Source organism: Poecilia reticulata, linkage group LG9, assembly GCF_000633615.1.
Source record: "Poecilia reticulata strain Guanapo linkage group LG9, Guppy_female_1.0+MT, whole genome shotgun sequence".
In the NCBI taxonomy this organism is placed as follows: Eukaryota; Metazoa; Chordata; class Actinopteri; order Cyprinodontiformes; family Poeciliidae; genus Poecilia; species Poecilia reticulata.
This window is the reverse complement of record NC_024339.1, coordinates 7,694,677-7,711,720: the sequence shown is the minus strand read 5'-3', so window position 1 is coordinate 7,711,720 and position 17,044 is coordinate 7,694,677. Positions and strand designations below refer to the sequence as shown.

Below are 17,044 nucleotides of genomic sequence, written 5' to 3'. Positions count from 1 at the left end.
ATGTATTATTTTGGGCCTGAACAGCAGCAGTAATTAGACCCTAGTAGAATGCATGTTGCAGAATGAAAGCAGCTTCGTGTTTGTGGGTGTCTGTCTGTTATGCATTAATTAGCAATGAACCTGTGCATAAATTTTAAAGGCCGTCCCACTGTGTCCAACATGTAGTTTCCAAGTAAACACCCCTGACCTTATGGGCAGCATATTTTATTTCATTTTTTATTTTTCACTTTCCTGGAACAGAGGCTTTATTTAATGGCTGCGTTTGACAGGCAGCAGCACGTAGCGTGTGAGGACAGATGCGTGCTGGGAAAAGGTGTGTGGGAGTGGAAAGGGAGAGGAAAGCAGTCGGCGAGAGAGAGAATGAACCAAACAATAAATCGCGCGTCAACGTCGAGTGCAGCGTCTACATTTCCTGGCCTCCATATTTGGGTTACCTGCATCTGCACAGATCAGAAAAGACCACGCAGTGACTCACACGCTGTCCATCTAGTAAATAACAGCAAATCCCAGCCTGCATCGCCAACATTGATGAGCAGAAAATGGGATGAGCAGCATTAGGAGGAGATAAATCCCCCACATCTGAAGGATTATGGTTATTTTGACAAATCTGGAATGCTTTTCACATAGAAATGTAATTACACGGCGAATATTAAAGTCAGCAAAAGATGATCTTTCGGAAATTTTACCGCACACCGTATTAATTTGTGCAGTGTTTTTTCCTCACTGAACCAAAAACCTCTAAGAAGAGGGAAAACATGCTGCCGTCACATGTGGCTCACGCTGTGTGAGTTATTGAATATTATCTTGAGAAAGGATTGCCCGTTTGCCCCGTTCACTTCACTGGATTGCTCGATATTGACGGTGATGTATTTGATTATTGATCAGGTTGTCCGTTTGGTTGTTTATTTTGGTGCTTTGGAAAACCCCAGGATGAAAACAATTTTATCTATTTGTAGCTACTGTTTATGCTTTTTAAAAAAATAAAAAATAAAAACATTTATAGCATGAATATGCTTTACCCTACTGGTATTTATTTATTTTTTCTCTTAAAGAATCTCAAGAAGCCAAACTTGTTGATTGGATTCTGCTTCTAAAATAAATAATGATTCGTCACTGCAGGGAGGCAAAAGTCTAAACATTTCAATGCTGTTTTTAATGCTTTATTCGTTGTAGCTGATTTTGATTTTAATAGTTGTGCTCAAAATTGGCTTACATTTTTTTTTATTGTTTTGATTCAATCTAGAAGTGTGTTTCAGATATCAAATGAGTATACATTAACAAAATATATATTTTTTATCACAATTGAAGAAAAATAACACATATAAAAATTAATACTACCCTGCCTGTAACTTCTAACCACCAATTGGAATGTTTCCCTATTCTAATGATTTTTCTTTGTTGATGATTTAATTAAAACATCAATATGTTACTTTAAACTTGAATCTATTAAACATTACGAATAAAAAGATTTATCAGGATTTAAGATAGTTTTAAAAATAGCAGAGATTAAAATGTTTTCTAGCTTTTTCCAATGATTTCTTTCTGTATTATTATCAACATTTAGCCCACTGGTGTAATTCAGGTCGATAAGTCAGTCGGCGCAGAAAGGTCTCCAAACTCAACGGACAAACCAGTTTTGTGTCTTGAAGGCCTTAGGAAAGGAATCGACTTTAAATTGGATTTTCCGGCACTTTCTTGCAATCTCCCATGGACACAATTTGATGCCAAAGATGGCAATAACGAAAACCTTAAGCCTTTTTCACAGTCCCAGACGAGCACACACTACCTGTGGGATCACAAGCCGGGGCCATTTACCTTCAATTGAAGTCGTGTTACGGGGTAAGCTGAGGTGTTAAAAGTGTCTAACGTGCATTCAGCTGACTGACCCAGATCAGCTCCACCAGGAAATACGCTTCTCTCTTTGCTTTATCTGGGACATGTGGTCGCAGCTCCAACCAGATTGGTAAAGTCCAGGAAATAAAATACTTGGCTATAGGATTAGGATGCAATATGTGTGTGTCGAGAGATGAACGTATGTAGCATATGAATAACACGTCTAAATAAAAAAGAAGGTAAAGTTAGTTTTATATAGTTGCTTCCACAAGTAGAAACTGAGAGAAGTGGTAGTCAGAGTCACACGTTTTTGTTGTTTCTTGTTGCTTTGCTGTGTGTCAGGCTTGGCTAAAACCGATCCACATTACGATTCGGATGTTGGATAAAAACGCTCAAATATCCACCAAATGTAACCTAGACATTTATGCACCACTCAGACATCGCTAAGAAAGAAAATGCTCTCTGTAAAGAGGAGATACACTTAATTCCCGCATATTGAGATGACAGTACGTCTTTAAAACGACTACAGCTACATGTCACTTTGCAAAAACAAACACATTAAAGTTGCAATGGAATGTCACTGAAAATAAAAAAAAATAAATAAAAAAAGGCATGAATAAATCCAAGGTTGCGAAGTTGACTCTTAGTTTTCTAGGTGTTTGTTTGCTATGCGAGGACTAATCTCCTGATCTGCATCTCTTCCAGTCTGCGCCTCCCACAGGCTAAGAGGCAGGCCAGAGAGAGGAGAGTGATTCATAGATGTCTGTCATATATTGTTTAATCAATATTCAGCTGCACCTGGCGTTATCGCTCCTCACGCCGAGGCGGTTTGTGTTTTCGATGCGAGCTGCATTTGAAACCTTGAAGAGGTTTCTGTTGTGGTCAGACGTGAAACGGATATGTTTGACAGGAATTGAGGGAGAGCTGCTCCTCAGCGATGATGTCTGCTCTGACTAGAGATTTCATGTGATTTAAGGTGCGCTTTCACTTAAGCGAAAATTAATTAACTTTCTCGTGTGAACAATGGAAGAGGTGGTTTGTAGCCTTTATTCATTAATTTTTTTCCTCTATCTTGATGAATGATTTAACTTCCAGAAATTCTGCTCCAAACTGATACCAAGTGGCGCCTCTACAGCGAATCTTACTTACTCTACTTAATTAAGCTCTATGCCCACTTGTTATCAGCTTGGCTCTGGTGTCGCCCTCCCAGACCCCCATTCTTCAGTCTCTCTGTGCCAGGCAACAATCTCGAAGAGGAGGGTCATGTGGCCGTTCTGCATCCACGGGTGTGTTGCCTAGCACACAGCCATGATAATAGAGGCCTGTCTGTGCTGCAACGTTGACCACTGAGTGAATTATCCAGCTGACAGGGAGCAGCCGCGCAGCTCAGGCGGAGGATGCTGTTAATATGCCAATGAGAGCTCACATCTTCTGTGCGAGTCTGAGGCTCGACGCGGCCGCCTGTCACCTAATTGGGAATCGTTTAGCGGCGGCGGCTTGACCGACATTCTCAACATTGCGAGGGGGGGGGGGGGTTGGACCACCCAAGTGAACGCTTTCATTAGCAATCGGAAGCTAACCGCTAGAAAATTAAAATTAATTGCTGCGCGCCGCGTGTCAAGGAGGCGCGCGCCGTTTTCAGCTGCAGCTGCAAAAAGAAGTGCTGTGGATGTCTTATCATTTCTCCTACAAAAAAAATTAAAAAATCTGACAATAAAGCAATGCTCATTTTCCATTAAAAAAATGCAAAATGAACCACATAACAGTGTTGATGCTTGCCACCCCTCTCATGACTCAGCTACTTTAGTCAGTTGACAATAGTTGAATTCAAGTTTTTCTTTGTTTCAAATATCTCAAGACTACAAACAGACCTGCTGGGACACATGCAGCTCAAATAAGCATAAACCATTCAATAATCAATAGATTAAAGTAACAGGGTAGAGTTATGAGGAAGTAATTTGTGGACGCTCATTGCCATAATTGATACAAGAGATCAAAAAGAGTAAGTCTGTCAACATTTAGAGTTTATGATGTAACTTTATCCATATGAAAGACTAAATCAGACTAGAAATCACAAATGATCAAAAAATAATAATTCAGAGTCAGGTCTAAAACACTAAACAGAAGAGTTTTTTTTATTCTTTGCAATTAAAATGTGAAAAATGAGTATTCATATTATTTATTCCAAAAAATAAAAAATGTGACTAATAATTTCCCCCGGACAAGTTATTGAACCAGACAGACAGATGGTCACTGGTGCACTTTCTTCTTCGGCTTCTGGTTTGAGGAATATTAAAATGTAAATAGTTGAAATGAACTGACATTGTGCTCCCATTTCTGACCTTTATAAGTAGTAATAAAATCAGTAACTTAACAACTGCAAGCAAGATAATTGCAAGTGAGGCTTCAATGCTTAAACATTTATACCTTACAAAACAACAGCTTTTAGCTCTGAATCAAATAAAACAGGATTAAATTAGACTTGTTGTTCTGTTTAAACTCCCAACCAGTTCCAGAACCTGTTGAACAGAAAGTTTATTGAGTAATGTGGATGGTTACAGCGATGATGAGAAGTTATGTTCAAGAGAGAGAAGTGAGAAAGAGAATGAAAACCCAGTTTGGGTTTATTAGTTCAGCAACATCAACGGGTAGCATGTTTTGTTCAGGGCCTGCTGTGTGTGTGTTTTTTGGTTTCCCCTCTCTTAAAATTCAGTGCAGTGTAAATAGGTCAAGCTAACAGTTAACAGAGTGAAGACGAGATCAGGCTGATGCCAGATGCCTCCTCTTTTACTCTGGACGGCGTCCAGCGACTCGCTGAACAAGAACTGACGCCTATCAGGAGCGAGCGAGACTTATTCTCAAGCAGCTTCCGCCATCGACAGATTTGTTTTGTATTTATCCAATCTCGTGTTTCGAGACCAGATTGGTGGGAGATTTCCTGAGCCGCTAGAGCCGAGGGAGGGCGGCGGCGACGCTATACCTGCAGTATCTGGACTCCGTGGAGCATCCAGTTCGGAGTAAATCTGCTGGCAGTCGGCCAATCCGAACGAGGCAGTGAGTCACCTCTTTAAGAGCTCCAAGCATAACAGCCGGCTTCTCCCCAATATTCCTGATTAAACTTGAACGCTTGCTCAGTTTTGTATGCCAAAAAGGCTTTTATTCCTCCTCTCCTCTAAGCTGAGACATGAAACCGATCCTGTTTCAAGTTTACTGCTTCTGCACTGCAGACGGGAGGCGGAGGGGAACGGGGTTAGTAATCCCGTTCAATTTAAAGATTTTTTCTTTCTCTCTTTTTTTTTTTTTTTACAATAATGCGAAGGACGCATTTTTAATGTAGCAGGTTTTAAATGCAACGGTTTATCTGTGTTAAGAGTTTGTCACACTTATAGGGGAAGACGACATAAAGTAATTGCTTTGACATTTCGTTATTTAGTCATCGGTGGATGCTGATGCCCACTGATGAGTAAGAAGGGCCAGAAGTTTTTGACACCTTTCTAAACTAAATTCAGTTCACAGCCAGGCGGAACCGTCCTGCCAGACTGATTTCAAATAGTTACGTTTTTAAATTAGAAAAACAGCCCGGTATAGTTAGAATATACAAAAGTACTTACATCTTTTAGAATTTTTTTCTTTTGTCAAATAAAAACTTGAATGCGTTTTATAAAGATATTATTTTAATAAGGCAATAGAAAGGTGGCTAGGCTGAATGCAACAGCAGATTTTATTTGTAAAAAATTATTTTTTTTATTTCCATCTAGCAATTATGAAATACTTTTTTGTTGACCTATACCACCAATAAGCTACACTTTCTTAAAAAAAAAACTATTTCTTTAATTAATGGTAAAATACCAACAGTTGTGGTTGCTGGATTTTACCTGGCAACGACAGCTGCTGGTATTTTATTTCTTTTTTTTTTTTTTACAGTGTGTACAATGTATAAAATGGTCCAAAGGATTGCAAGGCGCATGATGTGACGGGACTTTTGGTTCAGTAATAATGTGACGGAGTCTTGCGGAAAGTTTTATTGCATCTCCTCATTTGCTTTTCCTCTGCCAGGCTCATTGGCTCCAGTGAATCGTCATAGAGACGAGCAGAATCGTCATAGAGACGAGCAGAAGGCTGACATAACAACCGGCCCGCTGTGTCCTCATACCCATTATTTCTGCTGCCGTGTCCTGGTACTTTGTCGCCGCGTCGAACAAAGCTCAGCGACAGCTTAGTAACCTCGCAGCCGTCCGAAGCTTAATCTAGTCTTGAACTTTGACCTCGTAGAGTTTGTCACAAACTTTCGAGGCCTTCAGTCGAACATGAAGTGGTCAGAATTTATCTATATTCAACTTCATATTACCTTTTAGTTTAAGCCAATCAAAGGTAGTAAACATGTCTGTTTTCTGACTCCGTTGCAGATCATCTGGCTGAACACTAAACTGGCTGATCAATCAGTAATCAGTCGCGATTGATTAAATAAACATAAACAAGCAGTCGGCGTTTTTGTGTCTGACATCCCTTCAGGGATTCAAGATTTTTCAAAAGTAGGACTTTCTGACTTACTGGTTTTATTCTGTTTGTGCTTGAAGGGATGGACACACTGCTCACGTCTTCGCCCATATTCGTTTTTAGCTTTTAATGATTTGTCGCATTTAGTTTTATTTTCAGTATAGACTAATTACGTCAGCCTTAATGAGCCTCAAAAGCGAGATCCAGGTGTGCAAGTTTCGAAAGTTATTCCACATCCACAGGGGTCAAGGCTGAACAGACTTTAATATATTAATACATTCACACGCAAAATAATGTTTGATACGTTTTGTTTGTCATAAGTTTGGCTGGATATTTGACAGGTTTCTGGTGGGGGAATCATTAGAGTTCCTTTAAATGAGTTGGTTTCCTGTCACTGACTCTGCTGTAACACAGTCTAAACATTTTCAGTAGGATTGAACCATATCAAACCTAAAAGTGTGCAGACTGACAAATATGGGTGACGTCAGATTTATTCATTTATTAACGATGCAACAGCAGGAGCAGCGTTTATTTTCCTCGTCGCTGATTGGCTGAATCCCCAATTGTGGAAATAAGGCAGATTGTACATATTAGTATCTACTGTCGTGCTAAGACAGTTTCCACTATGTGTTTTAAAGCAGTTTAATATTTGACATTTGAACTATTAAGTGTTTTCATAACTATTCAGATTTTAGCTACTCATGTTTAACTCCCATAACTCCCATAAATGCTAAAACATCAATCCGGCACAAAATGAAGCACATTTTAAAAGTAGCATTGAATAAACTGGCGCTATATGAAGAAAAGCTTTAAAAGAAACGGCTGCTAGTAGGTTTGTTATTTACTTCCCTTCGTCCTCTTGCTTACAGTTTGTGGTGACAGGTTAAACTTTAGTCGTCATGTGATCTTGGGAAACAGGAAGTTGTGAATCCATTAACGCTGCAATCGATTTAAAAACGTGAGGTATGCGTTCAAATCAGATAAAGTTGCATTTAATTGCTACTATTTATAAATCTGGTAAAAAAAAAAAACAATATTTAATCGCAGATCTGATGCTTTTTCTAGGGTTTGCAGTGTTTGGTTATGGCACATCACTGTAGATGTTCTCACAGATCTACAGGTAGAAACAGTCACGTTGGGCGCTGTGTGTGTTGATATTCCCCGCTGTCTCGTTTGGCTCTTTAGTGGTGCCTAAACACTCAGAAGAGTGCAAATTATTAAGCAGAGGGTCATTAGAATAACTCCTGCCCTAAGTGTGAAATCCAACTTTCCACCCCATGTTGTGTCACACCTCACTCCCTTAGCAACACTTTTAAATGAACAAATAGTTCTGTCTTCCTCTCCCGCGCTTCAACAAAATCGCACAACGAATTACGAGGAGAGACTCTCCAGAGCCGGTCTGAAAGCTCGGAAGAAGAGCTTCAGTGTTTCTGTTTTAGCTCCGCTTTACAACAGCTATGAGAGAAGCTCTGCACGTAATCCACCTGCAGCTGTCAAAGGGGGGGAGGGGGGGGAATACCGTGCAGCAACTTGCAAAAAATTAGAGACCCCCGCAAAACGGAAATTACATTTTATTTCATGGTAAGCAGCAGCTCCACGTGACGGTTGGGGAGGAGTGGGGGGGAAGTTGGGGGAGATGTGGGCTGAGGGTGCACTTTATGGAAACTGAAGTAGGTGACGGTTCAAGCCAGGAGCTGGGAAAAAAAGCAGAAACCTGACAAAAGTGGTTGAGGAGAGAGAGAGAGAGAGAGAGAGAGAGAGAGGGAGGGAGGGAGTGAGGTGGTGATGCAGAGCAGCTGCTTTTCAGCAAATCTTGCAGCTAAAAAAAATTGTTTCCTACATCTACAGCTTGTCTATCTTCATGCTTTTATCATTTCTGAATTAGAAGCGTGCGTGTCAAATAAAAGCAATACCTGCATTCATTTGTATTTATACATATATAAAGAATTGTTGTGAGTGTAAACTCAAGATAGCAGACACAATCTTAAATGCTGATGTTGCCACCCAAGACTGAAGATACGATAATAAATGGGAAGCAGCTCCTGTAGTGTCTCTGTACGGTTTAAATGAATCCCGAGGGAATCTGAAATTCATTTGAATAAAAGCTCTGCAGAAATGAACTCGCAGGCTTTTTACCATATAACATCCGTTCAAGACTGTAGAGTTTAAAACTGTTTTTTTTTTTTTTTTTACAGTCTGGACTGAATATTGTTTAGCTTGAAGATCCATACACCAACACGTCTACGCCTCTCTGAGGATGTTTTTTTTTTTTATCTTATTACTTTTAAAGATCTGAGTTAGTCTATAAAGCTTAGCATTGATGGGCAAACACAGCCCTTTATTGCCTGAGCAACTCGGCTTATTCTGTAGCGTGATTAGAGACGTTAAGAGGAGGAAGAAAGTGTCGAGGAGGCAAAGGTTGGTGATGCCCCGCCAGCTACTGCCGCATATAGACGGGAGGGGGAAAAAAGCGAGGCCTAAATTCAAGTCGACTCTTCTGTTTCCGTGTTTGACTCCGTCTGTAGCAATAATTGGAGAAACAAGTCCTCTGTGAACCCTTTTCCCCCCATCGGCAATCTGCACCAAGAACCCCCACATGCAGAGCGCCCCTCCTTCAGCCGGCTCATTGTGCATTCCAAGGGATTGTTGCTCATGAATTTTTATGAAGTCCTCTCAAGTAGTGTGCAAAGTTCAGCCGTTGAATTAGACAATGGTGTTTTCCACTAATCTTCTTATTAGAGGGGAGAATAAACTGAGCGGCGCCGTTATCGAAAGACTAGAATGTAACCTTTAAAACGAGGTGGGCTCGAAATTCAGAGCTCTGGAAAAGGGACAGGACTGCGAGTTCTTCTCAACAATGTCGGGCGAAGAGTCGACACGAAGCGCGTTTCGGATGGATTCGGTTTTGTCCGAAGCCTTTGGAATCCAGTTGATTGAACATCTGCAACATGCAGTGTTTTATAATAAGTGTTATGTCTGTGACTTGTTGCTTTTACTCACAATCACTTCAGAGTACATACTTAGTCTTTTTCCTATAGGGATACGGACTGGAAAAAGACTTAGCCCTTTGTGAGTTTTTTTGACGGAATGAAGATGTCCGTTGTCTCACGAAACACAAAAAAATCAGCAAAGGTTGTGTGAGATCCTAGTTAGCTTTGCGAGAAACCATAGGTTTCTTTTGGGACGTGAAGGTGAAGAGAAAATGTCTGCTGAGAAAAAGTAATTTTGAATCGTTTGTGAGTTCTGACATAGTCCAGTAAAAACACAGTCCCTTGTTCTACGCTTTGCTTGGTACAAACAGTCTGGACCCTAAGTTATTGAAAAATGATTGTTTCCTGGATGTGTGGACTCTGTTGAAGTTTTAAATTTCACAGAAAACTTGGAAGCGTGTCCAACAAGGACTGAACGGCTTCATTCACTTCCACTGCTGCCATTTTCTAAAACTAGAGGCAGACTACAACTCTAAAGCAGCTGAGAAAACTGACGTCATCATTCACAACTTCTCCATCTGTTCACTGATTGGCCTGGTAGTGGGCCAAATGTGGAGAGAATCCGAGTCAATGGGAGAATGCCTGGAATGGGCAGTGAAGGGAGATGAGAATTGAATGGAGTTGCACCGGAAAGGCAATGGCAACGAGATATTACCAACACTTATACTTTATCTCATTGTACATGTGTACAGTGACAAATAATATTAAATATCAATCCTAGAACTTTACAGAAAACCTCCACTGATGGAACTTAATTGTCTTTGGTTTGTTGAGAACAAGGTTGCACAATTTTAGCTTTAAGCTGTTATTGCAAAACATTTCCAGTGTCTGAACAAAAGTAACCTGGGATCTTGCAAAGCTTTTGTGAATTTTCTCAAAATGTCATTTGGATGCGACACAAAATTATTTTTAATGGGGTAACTCCCAAAAGTAACACGGAGGGTTTTCTCAAAAAAACTTTTGTGAGATCTGAGAAAGGATTGCTGCTGAACTTCTTCATTCCTATTTTTCCTTCACCGTCTCCTGCTGGGTTCAGTAAAAAAAAAAATCCAAGTTGAACAATTGCATCTTGAATATTTTTGCATCTTGTTGCCTTTGTTCACTCCAGAATGTATGGGCGCATTCGTACACTGCGCGAACCCATTAATATGCATCAATCTATTAATATCTGTATTCCACAAGCCATGATGCAGCTTTGTTCTCCTTAATTGACATAATTCGGACCACACTAGCATATGAAATGAACATGGCGCTTTGAATCGGCGAAGAGCTTGTAATGTAATAAGCGGTCTCTTCTAAATGGAGCCTTGACTCCATTTAAAAGAGGGCAGAAAATATGTGTGCACTCTTGCTTAAGGCTTTCATCTTGCATATAAATCATTCCAGCTCAAAGTGGGTGTTTGAGCGGCACAGATTTCAGGTCTTGGGGCTCAACGCTGCATCACCGGCCAAGTCTCCATTAATGACAGAGCTGTGCCTTGACAGCATGATGTAAATTAAGCCAATTCTTAATATTCTGAGAGCTGATAAATGTTGGCATGAAGGCTTCTCTGACTCTTTTTGGAAGCCGTATATATGACGCCATGTTTTTTTTTTTTTTTTTATCTCTCCTACCCTTTCTGTTCTGTTCTTTTTCTGTCCAGATACCACGGCAGCTGAACCCCCTGGCTCTGTACAGGTGTGAGCAGTCGGTGCTGGATCACTGCCATGCCCACCTGTCGCTGCACCACAACGTGGGCATGGAGCCCTCGGCCCGGGCGCCGGGAGGTCCGGGGCCGGCCCCGTACCACCCGGGCCTGATGGCCGCCCTCCCCTCCGAGCCGGCGCCGCCTCGCCCCCGGACTCGCTCCCACCGCCGGTGAGCTGCGCGCACCGACAGGCCCCTGAACTCCCCGTATTTGTGCAACACAGAGTCAGCGAACTGCTCAGAGGAAATAAAAAAATAAAAATAAAAAWAAAAAAGGTTGCGTGGGAGGAAACTGGGACTGCTAACGGAGCAAAGGAGACAGCTAATCTACCGCGGAGCATCCAGGATCCAGGGTAAATGGGAATGAAAGTTTTTTTCTTTTTTTTTTTTTGTCCCCAGCAGTAGTATAAAAGGGGTGCAGCAGTATCGATCGGTGAGAGTCTGACCTCCACGGCCCCACATGTCCTCAATTAAGCGAAAGAGGCTAACGAGTAACACGACTCCCCGCGTGTCCTTCGTCCCCCGCCAGGAGTAATAAGGATAGCATTTTTAATGATTTGCTAATCTTATTAAACACATTTCCTCGACTTGTCGTGATCTGGGACCCTCTCTGCTGTGCGAGTAATCAAGTGATTAACGCTACAAGGGAAGATGAGTCGCAGAACAAATGAAAGAGTCCAAACAAAGTTTTTTTTCTGCTGTCTCTCTCTCGCTCCCTCTCCGACTGACTGACAGTATTTTCTTTTTAGTTTAAGGCAAAGAAATCAACAAAAACAAGTCTGAATATAGCAGACAGTAAGTGCCATATAAATTGTACAGCCTCCACTGATTTGTTGGCACCAAGTCTAATTTTTATGGTGACTTATGATGTGTGATGTTGATCCCTTTCACATTAGTTTATCACAGCGGAGAGAAAGTACCCACCAGGAAGCAGCACTGCGACACTCAGATTTTTACTTTTCATCCCTCATTGGAATCACTCTTGTGGTTAATGGTTTCTGATTTCATAATGCATTATTAAACCAATTATCTGACTGTGCGCTCATAAAGCTACATGTGTGCTTTCTTTTTTTTTTTTTCCTTACAAGATGTTGCAATATAATATGTGGTAAATAAAACTGTGGTAAATGATCGGTAACGGTGTCGTTCATCAAGATCGGTGGCTTCGACCCAAACAACTGTCTGCTGTATTTAGACGGCTGCGGAGGCGGATGACACAAAAGGAGCGGCGCGCTGGAGGCAAGGCTGTCGAACTACAAAACGTCTTGTTTTTTTTTTGTTTTTGTTTTTTTTGCATTAGTAACTGACCTTCCCCAAGCCCCAAATGGTAACTCTTTCTTGCTTTTCTTCTCCTGTGACTCTGTGACCGTTTTCTGATGTAATAAAGTAAACTGGGACTCTCCGAGCTTCAAGGCTTTTCTGTCAAATGATGACGTATTTGTACGTTTTTGTCACCTTACGACCACGAACGTCTTAATTAGGGTTTTATGATAAACCAACAGAACATATCTGTGAAGTGGAAAGAAAACAATCATCAACTTTTTTTTCCTTTTTATAAATTAAAACTGTGGCATGGATTTGTTTTCATGTTTTCTTGTCTCTCGTGTAGCTCCATACGTCTTCCCGTCAACTCCGTCCGCATTCTTACAATAGAATCCCCACAGCATGACACTGCCACCACCATGTTTCACATTGTGGATAATGTGTTCAGGGTAAGGTGCGCCGTGCGTTTTCGTTCTCACGCAAAGTTTTATGTGTTAGTTTTGTGTCCCATCTGTCTTGTGGCAAACATCAAACTGGATATTTATTTCATTTATATCTTAATAGTTTCATTCTTTTTTAGAGCTAGAAATGTAACTTTTACAAAAAAATATGATGTTTGCGTATTTATTAAAACTGTCAGTAAAATATATGAGGCAGATATTTGCATTAATGCTCCTCCACTGGTGGAAAACAACCAATCAGAGCCAGGAGGAGGCTCTTAGTGCTGTCAATCAAACTTGTGTAGGCGCTGTGAAAGAAACAACTTAATGTTACAAAATAAGAAGGAAGAAACAACAATGGATGGATGCGTTCTAATTAGGTGACTTTTTAAGATGGCTGACTGAACTGGTTTTTTTTTTAGGGATATCAGAGTAAATAGGGTTGGGTGCAAATAGACGCCACATTTTCACATTTCTTTGGGAAAGCGTTTGGAAACAATGTATCGAATTCCTTCCTCTTCACAAATATGCTTTTTTTTTGTGGCACATCCATCACCTGAAATCCCATCAAATGTATCTTCATGTTTGTGACGAAACGTGGAGAAGTTCAAGGAGGGAGAACATTCTTGCCAGGCGCCGTAGCAGCTCCATGCTCGTCACATTTTCACATTACGCTCTGTAAAAATGATGTCAGTTTAATTGTTACGTAGATGTAATCTGTGTCAACCCCCACAAGAGTAAATATTTGAGTGTTGTGTTGAATTGCGTCTTCATCTGATGTTGGATGTGCTGCTCCAGGTAAGTTGTGGTTTTGCTGGATCTAAACTAATTAATCTGTGAGAAAGTCCCGTTTTCATTTTTGCTTGTTGCTGCTGTTTGTTTTTCGTAATCTGCCATATGTGATATTTGAATAGAGTAAGTGGATGCGGAGCATGCCAACGCCAGAACATCCGTGGTGTAGAATTGTCACGTATATAAATAGGGAAGTGTGTGAGTGACGCCTTGTGAAATAATCAAACAAAACGAACAAAAACACCAACAGAGGACCGCCTGCTGTGTGGGAGGCAACAAAAGCAGTTTGATATGCCAGGGACAGCCGTGTTTTAAGTAAACTGTTGAATCCGGCAGCCTCGGCTACTATAAGGGTCGCCGGTAAAGACTATTCAGAAATGATTTCCTTCTTTTGCTGCAGTAGCATAATCCAACACAGGTTTTTATTTTTAAACCCAATCTGTAATGTCGAGATGTTAAGAAATTTTTTTTTTTAAAACACAATTTAGCAGAGCCACAATTATTGGCATTCCTACAATTTCCTTTACAGCAAATGTAACGGATACGTTTAAGTTTCAGATGTTTAAGTTGCACAGAGCAGCTGAGCACTTTTAATTAGAAATCCATTACTTCCTGTTTTACTGGCCCATTTCACTTAGTTTCTCTTCAAAATGGGAAAGGGAGGAAAACATGGCATAGAAAGGATCAAGGTGAAGTAATGGTGAGAAGAAAACAAACGACTACAACAACTTTGAGTATGATAGAAAAAAAAACATTTCTTTTTGTGCCGACTAAATGCGTTAGTGGTTGGATTTTTGTGTCATTTTATTGATAGTAATTTTTTTTTTTTTAACTGCAATACAAAATGAATGTAATTTTTGAGAACTTTTGACGCGTTTCCCATTGATGTCCAGAAACGCTTTGGGCAGAGTTCCAGGTAAACGAGCAGAACGCTTAATCCATGGAACAAACACTTATTGAGAGGGACATTTGGAGTCATCACAGAGACTACAGCGTTGGTTGTTATAGTTACGGTATTTATCCAGGGTTAATCAGTCAGTTTATGAAAGAAAATGTTCCAAAGATTTTAATTATCAGCCATCTCAGAGGGTTTACACCGATACGATGAGTGGGCCAGATCAGGCTGAAGGCTCTTTGCTTTGCTGGGAGTACAAGCAGATAGCCAAACTTTTTTTTTTTTTTTTTAGCTCTACCATCGTTTACAAAGCACATTTTCAATTGCATTTTTTTACACACATACAGCTGAAGGTTGTGTCACAGATAACCTGGGACCTCTGTGAAGATTTGTCACTTTCACATTTCTCCACACTCACAGTCAGTCCCCAGTGTCGTCCCGTCTCTGAGAGAAAGAGAGCAAAACATTCCAGTTTATTCTGAGGAGGCGACTTCCTTTGTACTTCTGCTTTTCAAATATGTTGAAACTGTGGCTCAATATGCCAGGGAGCCCAGTGGTGCATTTAAAGCAAACCATGTGAACTTTGTAATTCTTGATGACTTCCTGCATAACATCCTCCAAACTTTAGACTACAGATGGACTAGAATAGCTTTGACTCATTGTTTTGTGACATAAATTGATTTTTTTGTGTGTGTGTCACTAGAGACATTGGTTTAAATATGTTATTCTAGCTAAAATAAATAAATAAATAAATACCATCATGAAATACTGGGAAACATTTTGCAGTGCCGTAAGCTTAATCCACGCTTAATTCCTCCTTAATTTACTTCCACAGAGATTCAGCAACTTCTAATCCTAAAGAAGGGGGTCTCAATCAGCCATTTTACAGAGGCTTTGAATGTGAGAAAACTTCTTATTCAGTTAGAAAAGACATCCCATGTAAAAAATAAAAATTGGTGCATCTGCTATTATAAATACCTTTTGCCAATAAAAGCTCTTAGTCTCTGCAAGGTTGGAGCAAAGAGAGTCCAGTTTTACAGCAATCATAAACTTCTTATAATCTTGCAGTTGCTGACCAGATTTGTGCATGTTTCTCCTGGCATTAAGATAATTCAGTCTAAAGTCTTTGAGGCTGGAAGGCTTGTTCTCCACCCAAACATCCTCCATCAAGTTAAAGTCAGGATTGTTCCGTAAACATTAACGCCCAAAGATTTATCTTAAACCTAGATCAGGTCTAAGATAAACATGAATCATCTTGGGCTTTATGTAAGAAAGAAACAAAGAAATGAACAAGGAAAGAGAAGAACAGTAAAAAAAAAATTACTCTTAATTACATGATTGGCACCAATATTTAAATATTATTTAAGCAATTATGTGGGTCTTCATCACCCCTGAAAAACATTGATTGAATGAAAGGTTGGATCTTTGTGAAAATGTTCTTTGCAACTGCAACAGCAGATTATTTTAGGTTAAAGTTTTTTTTCCCCACTGCTTAACCAGGAGTGTCAATAGCTGCGGCCAGCACTGTGTTACATCACACTGAACACCACAAGCCTCGCTGCTCTTTATTTCTCCCTCATTCATCAGCCTCTGCTGCTGCTGCTGCTGCAGCTACCAGAGTTAGTTTGGGGCTTATACTTTTAGTGTCTCTCCTCTTTACCAGGTTCTGGCCAAAGCATTCGTCTTTTGGATGCTTCTCCTTTGTGCTTTCAGCTGACTCAACCACTTCATTGATCAGGCCTTTATGTTTTCCTCTCTTAATTAGCTCATTTCCAGGGGATAAGCCCTGCAGAAAGGATAAGCTTCTTTCATGTGCTTTTGTCTGAAATCAAGAATGCAAAACCCAAGAGTTTTAACACTGACGCATCACAAAACAAAACAAAAAAAACAAAAAAAAAACGCAACAATAAGAAATGTGATCTGAAATCTCCAGATGGTTGTTTTGCTCGTTTCTGAATGGCCTGTCTTGGTTTGAGGATCTTTATTTATGTGTTCAGAGAATTATGCTAAAACATCTGCAATGTATTACATGAATGTATTTTATTGAAACATAATAAACAATCACAAAGTTTTACTGTTTAATTCGGAATTTGAGGGGGAAGTAACAACATTATCAATATTTTTATGTCAAGATTTATGTCAGGTTTTTGCAACTATAAATCTAAAAAGTGTAAAGGGCATTTACTCTGATACCCCTAAATCAAATACTTAGGGGTATGTGCATGGTATTTGCAGGAGAAAAAATATATATGTGGAGATGTTTCAAGCAGGATTGGTTTATAAAACAATATGCAAAGATCTGACAAAACTTTGTTCAGTTCATCCTCTAAAGATGGAAAAATGTCACCCGACCTCAAAGCTTATGCAAACTCAGCAGCAGAGATATTTTCAGATTGTAAAATATGTCAAGAGAACTGGAATTAGTTGCACACTCACGTGTGTAAATCTACTTACTATTTATGGTGAGAGTGGTGAACATTGCCAAAGAAAAGCAGAGATGCACCGATCTGATATTAATATCTGTATCGATCCTGACATTTAAAAGAAATTCTGCATCGGGTGTCAGTGACAATAACAGCAGATGTCATGCTTTATTGTTTATTTTACATCATATTTAGAATTCCTGATTGCACTTTCTGAACCATTT

At 40.0% G+C, this 17,044-nt stretch overlaps 1 protein-coding gene across 2 annotated transcripts in view; it reads left to right on the top strand.

The window, feature by feature from the left end:
* LOC103469684 (leucine-rich repeat transmembrane neuronal protein 4) overlaps nucleotides 1-16,468 on the top strand; it is an 81,347-nt gene extending 64,879 nt beyond the window's left edge. Inside the window, exon 3 of one of the 2 annotated variants that reach the window (XM_008417536.2) lies at nucleotides 10,964-16,468. In XM_008417536.2, coding sequence (XP_008415758.1) covers nucleotides 10,964-11,182 — 219 coding nt within the window. In that variant the 3' untranslated portion in view covers nucleotides 11,183-16,468. The remainder of the gene's footprint in view (nucleotides 1-10,963) is intronic. The other variant, XM_008417537.2, reaches the window with a different exon arrangement.
* The last annotated feature ends 576 nt before the right edge of the window (nucleotides 16,469-17,044 follow it).